This window comes from Uloborus diversus, chromosome 4 (assembly GCF_026930045.1).
Source record: "Uloborus diversus isolate 005 chromosome 4, Udiv.v.3.1, whole genome shotgun sequence".
NCBI classification, from domain to species: Eukaryota; Metazoa; Arthropoda; class Arachnida; order Araneae; family Uloboridae; genus Uloborus; species Uloborus diversus.
The window spans coordinates 61,675,571-61,683,643 of record NC_072734.1 but is presented as its reverse complement, the minus strand read 5'-3'; the positions used below and the strand labels follow the sequence as shown (position 1 = coordinate 61,683,643).

At 35.2% G+C, this 8,073-nt stretch overlaps 1 protein-coding gene and 1 long non-coding RNA gene across 2 annotated transcripts; one reads left to right on the top strand and one right to left on the bottom strand.

Annotated features, from left to right (window-relative positions):
* Nucleotides 1-890: 890 nt before the first annotated feature.
* On the bottom strand, nt 891-2,061 carry LOC129220219 (39S ribosomal protein L44, mitochondrial-like). Its single transcript, XM_054854585.1, has one exon. The coding sequence runs from the start codon at nt 2,045-2,047 to the stop codon at nt 977-979; it is 1,071 nt and encodes a 356-aa protein (XP_054710560.1). The 5' UTR covers nt 2,048-2,061; the 3' UTR covers nt 891-976.
* Nucleotides 2,062-2,473: 412 nt separating this feature from the next.
* Nucleotides 2,474-6,924, top strand: LOC129221194 (uncharacterized). Its single transcript, XR_008580483.1, has 3 exons — nt 2,474-2,573; nt 2,822-2,903; nt 6,730-6,924. It is a non-coding gene; the product is annotated as an uncharacterized LOC129221194 (long non-coding RNA).
* The last annotated feature ends 1,149 nt before the right edge of the window (nt 6,925-8,073 follow it).

Genomic DNA, 8,073 nt, shown 5'->3' with positions numbered 1-8,073 from the left:
TTTTTAGCTGTTTTTCGCCAAATTGCATTTATGCAATCTTTTAGCATCAGTTTTGGGGGAAGATAATTTCCTGAATTCTATGCAGTACAAAGACTATTGAGCCAAGATTAGCCCCCCCCCCCCCCCCCCTAAAAAAGTTAGAAATAATAGTAAATGACATTTGAACCTTTCTAACTACCATTTAAATTGCTCTAATTTTTTTTCACAAAACTTAGAATGTGCCTTTAAAAGATCACAAACTTAATGTTAGTAAAGAAAAAACTTTCACAAAAATAGAATATTGATACAATACTTTCACAAAAATAGGTAGTGAGAAAAAAATCCTGAATTTGCCTCTGTACGTGCAACGGGCGAAGGATCACGTGTGCATCATGGCATAACTTGAATCATTCCCTCCTCGTAGCAGCAGTTCATGCAAATAAATGTCCCTTGAGTTGCGGACAGCTTTTTCTTCTCTGCGGACCTTTTTTTTCGCCGCGATAGGGCTTCGTTGTCCTCGATGATGTCGCAACGTTTCTGTCATTGGGTTTAAAACTTACTATATTTGAAAAAAGAAGAAAAAAAAAAAAAAGCAGCAGAATCCCATTGAATTGTTCTTAATAGAAAGCGTGCAATTAAACTAGTGAAAACCCTCTTAATGGACATCCCTCAAATGCGGACAATTTTTAATTCCCTGATTCCAAGGCAAATAACATTGTTAAACCCGTTCTCCGGACACCCCTCTATTGCAGACAAAAAAAATTTGTGCAGTTAGTGTCCACATTAGAGAGGTTTCACTGTATTTTGAGATAAAGAAAAACCCCTTTATGTATAAATTCTTTATTTATTAACAAGTTTTTTTTTCAAAAGTAATAAAACCCTATTGTATTAAACTTGTCTACACCACTGAAAATTAATTTAACATTCTAATACCTTTAAATTGAAAGAAATTGTAATACAAAAATTTGCAACTCTAAAACAGGTAAAAATATTTATTTTAGGCAACTGACAGCAAATCTCTTTTTAATTCTTCTGTAAACCACTCACATAATGATGCATGAACCTTTGTATTGCTGAAATTTAATTTTCGGGCACTTTCTCCAAAAGGAATAGGCTTTCTTGATTCTTCCAAGTCAAAGAGCCTTCTTAATACATCATAGGCAGCCATTTCTTGAGCAAAGGTTAGAGTCTCTCCAGTTCCTCTGCCTAAAAACACCTGATCACAATACAGGCCCACATGATAAATCGCCTCTAAAGTGTTCCGACCAGCTTCAAAGATCAGCCTCGGTTCACACAGCTTATGACCATGCCTGGTAAGTATGGAGTTCAAGACCATAACTGGGTCCTCTATGTCCCATATTTCAAAAATGTCTTTGCCTACGAGCTGTGGGCATACGAAATCCAAGACAAAATTTTCTGCACGAGGAACAGAATCATCCGTAGCAATAGCACCAATGATAGCTTTCAATGTAGAAACAAGAGTTTTCTTTTCAGGGGGGTACTCCGCGCAGAAAATGAGCTCAGAAGTTCCCAAGTTGTACGACACATGAGAGAGAACTTCTTCTGACATCAAGTATTCATGCAACGCTTCTATTCCCTCCTCTGGAACTTTCTCGAAACAGCGCCTCAAATACCTGAAGATGAAGTTTCTCATCGTGTCGTGCCCGAGAGAAACAAGACCAGAATTAGATTTCAGGTCTAATGAGACATCCTGAAGTCCGAGTTCTGTTCTTTTCTGCTTTTCTGATTCCAGATAGGAATCATGGACAAAAGCCTGCTTTAACGTATCTTCTGACATATTTTCGTGCAAACGTTTATTGAATGCATATATTTCAGCATGGTAATTCCAGTTGTACCACTCGCTTCGTCTCCGGATTCGTTCTGGACCAGCCACTTTACGTCGAGCCTTCATAACTCTTAAGATCCTGCCATATGATTTTCTGAAAGTTCTTTCTTGATTTGCTAATTTAGTTTGAACCAAACTGCATACAATTTTGTTAGTCTTAAAGGTTCGACTCAAAGGAGTTACGGCATGAGAAACAAAACACGACAACCTGCAAAGCGCCATGTCGTTTTTTTCTTTCCGATCTCGATCAAAGAAGTAGTAGTAGTAATTTCTTAATGGTTGCGTTCGACGAAACTCACCGGTCGACCGGTTAGTAACTGGTAACTAACCGAAGCGTTCTATGATCAACCGGTTACCACAGCGGTTACCATTCTAAGCAGTTGATTAGTTGATTGAAGCACGTGATCATTAGCTGTCACGTAATTAACTAACCGGTCGCTCTCGGTCGAGCTCGTCGAACGCAACCAATGATTGCGTTCAACGAACCTCACCGGTCGACCGGTAAGTAACCGGTTACAAACTGCAGCGTTCTATCATCTATCGGTTATGGTAGGCATTAAAGTTCACTAGGCACTTTTCGATGGTTGCCACCATTTCCTTCAGAACGCCAAATGTATTGGCGATAACTAAGTTCGCCAGTTGCCAGGCAAAGCACGCCAGGTCTCCTGCACTGGACATTTTTGCGCGGGAAATGAAAGGCGGTCGGTGGTCCGTTGGCTTGGCGTTGAATACATGAAAAATTTTTCAGGTATGTTAACAAATTTCTTTTTGCATGTCGAAACTATAATAACTATTGATTTTGCTGTAAACAACAGGTTTGTAATTTAATGTTGTCTCATTTTTACCCTAGGCACATTTTCGCTCGAAAGGTACGTTAACAATTATTTCACAGCGGTTCTTTCTCACACTTGTACGATATAGGTTTTATGTTTCGCTACTAAAGTGGTAATAATTTCATAGTCAATTTTACTCAGGATCATTTTTCTTTCTTTTCAGATGGGGTTCTTTCCGTTTCCTGCTGGGAAAACCGTTAGATGCCATCGTGGATTGATGAATACCGTTGTACTTGAATAAACAGGTAAGAATTTCATTGTCAAATGTGCATTAATGTTTCCAAATCAGTTTTTTTTTTTCGAGACCCCTTGAGTCGGTACCATCAATCATAATGTGCCATTTCCAGGTGTTTAACATTTTGTACAATACAAATTTAATTATTAGCCATGAAACAATCATTTTTAGCTTAATCTATAGTAGCGTTCCACTTTTTTTTTCAGAGAAATTCATTTTGCTTTGTGCTGGAACTGTTAATCATAGGAAGCAATATTCAAACTATTGGTCCAATTTGTAAGTTTAGTGCTAAAAATACAGTTAATGGAAAATGTATTAACACTTAAAGATAGAGGTGGACCAGAAACAAATTAATTGAACCTGCGCAAAGTATGGTGAGGAAGTACAGAGGTGTGAAATTATTAGACTCAAGGAGCGAAGAACCGGAAAATCGAAGATTCCAGTTTAAAAATGATTTCTAGATCCTTTCTAAAAGCCTAATTATGTTTTTCCGAATAGAAAGTACTATACATTATTTCCCTGCAAAATTTCAAAGTTTTACTTGCTTTTCCCATCCCTGGAAACACTGATTCTTATCTGATAACACCCACCATTGTTTTCTTGTTGTTTCCAAAAGTGTTTTTGCAGATGTGAGTGGTGTGAAATTTTTTTTTTTTTTTGCATGCTTTTGCACCAAAATAACAAGTTTTAAGCTGTCTGATCTTCCAACATATTAGAAAGCATGGGTTATGTATATGTTAAGACCAAAATACCTTTTCACAAAGAAATGCCAAAAAGACTTAATATTTCCCAAAAAACTGTCAGCAGAATCAATGTTTCTGTCAAAGAAAACATACCAGTTGTCCCAAAGAGGTTGGGAAAATGTGACAGAAAGCACTAAATGTCTCCAAGGACACATATTGTGGAGGTGGACCCATCATAGGTCCGACGACGACTCATCTCCAATGGGATGTTTGCTCGAAGGCCCCGCAGAAAAGCGAAAATTACCCCAGCCATGCCAAGGATAAGGATTCAGTGGTCTCTTGAACACTTTTGAGCCACTGAATCCTTTTCTTTGCCATAGCAGGGGTGATTCTCTCCTTCCAGTGTGGACTTTGAGCAGGTATCATATTAGCGATGAGTCGTTGCCAGACCAATGAGGGGTCTACCTAAAAACAATAATGCCTAAGACTATTAGAAATTTCTTTACTAGTTGCTTATCTATTGGCCTTGACCATACGAATAAGTTTTCTTTCCATCCTTGGAGAAACTTCATTTTCTGTCACATTTTCCTACCCTTTTTGGGACGATTAGTATGTTTTCTTTGACCAAAATATTGATCCCGCTCACAGTTGTTTTGGGAAATATTCATTTTTTTCGACGTTTCTCGTTGTGAAAAAGTATTTTGGCCTAACATATTAACCAGTGTTTTCTTATGTTGTGAGAGTTCGCGCAGCTTACCCTTTTCATAAAATTCACGTGCGAAGGGGAAAAACTACAACCGAACAATAAAACAGTTCCCTGAAACTGAACTGTGACACAAAATCATTTATAAACTTATTATTTTGGTGATCCTAGTGTAAAAACACATGCTGCAGAAAACAGCTTTGGAAACAACAGAACATAATTGCAGGTGTTATATGAGATAAGACTCAGTGTTGCCAGGCAGAGGAAACTCAAGTAAAATGATGAATTTGGCTTGGAAATAATTTAAAGTACTTTTACTATTCTGGTGAAACAGAATTAGGCTGTTAGAAAGAATATGAGGTTATATTTATAACGGAATCTTCGATTTTCCTGTTTTTTGCTCCTTGAGTCTAATAAGTTTCACACCTTTGTATAATATTTCAAAAGAACATTACTATTGTCAATATTGTTACTGTATGTCAATGTATAAAATTTAAACTGTGATGATTCAGAAATCAATATTGATTGTGGTATGGAAAGTAAATGAGCTTAATCTAAATTTTCTAAGCAACAGTTTAAACATTAAATACTATGTCAGATTATCCTGTTTTGTACTCACAACAGGATACCAAACAAAATTTTCCTTATGGCACCTAGAAGTTATTATTTTAAGATCTCATGTTTAATGTGCATAAGCAGGGGCCAATCCAGGATATTTTTCTCGCTACCTATTTTTGTGAAAGTATTGCATCATTCTATTTTTGTGAAAGTTTTTATTTTTATCAGCATTGTTTTTGTAAACTTTTAGAGGCGTCCTAATTTTTGTAAAAGAGAAGTAGAACAAGTGAAATTTTAGTTTGAAAAGTGTAACTGTCATCTAGTATTATTTTTAACAGGTTTTGTTTTTCGGGGAGAGGGGGGGAGCTAAAAACCTAAGAAGTACCAAAAATAAAATCATAATTTCAGCTTAATGGGCTATGTATGTACTGCGTACAATATTGGAAATTATGAGAAAAACGGTTCCCCAAAACATGTTAAAAGATTGCGATAATATTGCATAAATACACTTTGGCGAGAAACAGCTAAAAATTAGTTAAAATACCACAAAAAGGTTGCTATTTAAGCGATTGTTCATATAAACCTGCTTAGAATTTTGTTATAAGTGAATTTTGTTTTAAACAGAGAAACAAATTTTATATTTTAAAATGTGAATTTTTGTGAAATTTTTGTTCTTGTGAAGCTGCCTGATTTCATTACTTGATTTTTGTGACAGTACCTATTTCAAAACAAGATTTTTGTGAAGATACCGAAAGACAGTAGCAAAATCAGCCTATATTGGGCCCTGATAAGTATACTTTATTCATATGTAATTTCCAATTTATACTTAGAATGTTTACCAGTACATATTTCCCATGTGTTGCAAGTTGCAAAACTCTCAATGTTTTACTGATCAAAGTCTTCAGAAAATGTACGCTGCTTTGAATACAATATCTTTTCAAACATTGAATGCAGTAAAACCCTTTTGAGTGGCCACCCTTCTTATCAACCAATTTTTTTGCTACAGTTTTTTTTAGCTCATATGACATTATGTTGAAACGATTCCTTTCAAGCCCCCCCCCCCCTCCCAAACCTTTTGAACGGCTGCTGAGTGGGTGCATCCATCCCATTTTTCAGAAAAATTTATTCATTTCCTGTTTCTAATCTACAGCCTAAACAAGTTACACCAAATATGACAAATCGACACATCAAAAAAACGCAAATGACCTACAATAGTTAAAGAAAAATAATGAATGTAGCTGAAAGTAAAAATTTTTTGAAATGATTATACTGCATCAAGAGAGAAATTAATTAATTGAGAGTTAAAAAATTGTTGATGGTTGTTAATAGTAATTTAAAATAAAAAAGATTTTATCACAAGTGCATCAATACGATTTTCAAAAAAATGGTCATTAATTTTTTAGGAGATCATTCTGACTTTCATTTTTAGGATTCGTTCTTTTCAGGGTTTCCTATGCGGTCACATTTTTTGCACGAACGTACGTAACACATAAATGTGAAAACACTAACTCAATCGCGGAAATACAACTATGTATTTTCGCTCTTTTTCTGAACGAAAATATTACTTAATTTTTTTAAAAAAGAGAAAAAATGTATGACAGCTGCTGTACTTACTTCAAAGATGTCACAGGTAAAATATGTAATTTATTTTCAAAACTGTAGATGAAACACACTGAGGCATATGTAAATATATGAGAATAATATTTCAGCATTTTCACTCAGTTTTAGCTTTTATGCTAAAGTACCCAGCTTAAACCCCGGTTCTTTAAGACCTGTTCGTTCATAAACACATCCCTAATGTTTTAAAATAAAAATTAGTTAATTTAGAATATACTAAATTAGATTTTATAAGATTTCACAAGTTTTAAAATATAATTATTTTCTTCTTCCAGGAACTCTTAACAGAAGCTTCTTTGTCAGCAGCATCAGTTTGGGTGCCCGGTGAAGTAGCTTCAAAGATTGCCCGTTTTTTTAAAAGTTGGCTCTCTTTTGAAGTGCTTTTCCAGGTGAAGCCCAATTTTTAATATCGCCGTTTGCCTGTTGCAGACATACCAGCTCCCTAGCTTTTGATCTCTGCCCTTCTGCGATGAAAGAAATTTCTCCTGATTTTAATGGAATAAAAAAGTCTTGTTTGCTGTCACCTATAGGTAAGCATATAAATGTATAAAATGCTCCAGTTCACTATACTCTCAGGCATTTTTGCACTGGAATGATATGTTGAGAATGTATTTTTGTGCGGGAAAGGGTCATATGGTAAGGTACATATTTGTATATGATTTATTTTCCATATGTTAACCTTAAGATAAGCATTATAATGGTAACTTTGCATTAAGTGGTCCAACTATTCCTGGTGTGCTTGTATATAAACATTGATCGTGATCTCGTAAAAAGGTAGGCATTCAAGTTCACTAGGCACTTTTCGATGGTTGCCGCCAAGTGCCAAGCAAAGCTGGCCAGGTCTCCTCACTGGGAATTTTTACGCAGGAAAGTGAAAGGTGGTTGGTGGTCTGTCAGCTTGGCGTTGAAAACACGAAATATTTTTCAGGTATGTTAACGAATTTTTTTTTTGCATGTTGAATCTTAATCCACTATTGAGATTGCTGTAAGCAACAGGTTTGCATTTTAATGCTGATTTGTGTAATATGATCTAATTCACTCACTTATGCACTAGGCATTTTTACGTTGGAAAGGTACATTAACAATTTCTCAGACTGTGTATGATATAGACTTTATGATTCTTTAAAAAAACAGGTAAAAATTTCATATTCAATTTTACTCAGGATCTTATTCTTTCTTTTCATGGATGGAAATGTGGAGCTATGGCCACGAGCGAAAACAGTATGGCGCCATCGTGGATTGATGAATACCAATATATACTTAATCATCAAGTAAGAATTTCAGTGTTAAATGTGCATTTCTTTTGAGATCAATTCACTTTGAGCTGGAACTGTAAATCATAATGTGCCATGGTCTGGTGTAGTCTAGCTTTTTGTACTATACAAATTTAATTATTAGCTATGAAACAATCATTTTTAGTTCAATCAATATAAGCATTGCGTTTTTTCATTTTTTTTCCATACAAATTCATTTTGCTTTGTCATACATAGCAAATAACAAAGCAGTATTCAACATTTTGCTGAATTTGTAATTTCAATGCTAGTAATTCTGTTAATGAAAAATGTATTAATACATAAAGATAGATGTGGCCAAGAAACAAATTAAATAATCCTTTGCTG

Coding starts and splice junctions, on each gene's coding strand:
- LOC129220219 (XM_054854585.1), bottom strand. CDS start 2,047: ATGGCGCTTTGCAGGTTGTCGTGTTTTGTTTCTCATGCCGTAACTCCT.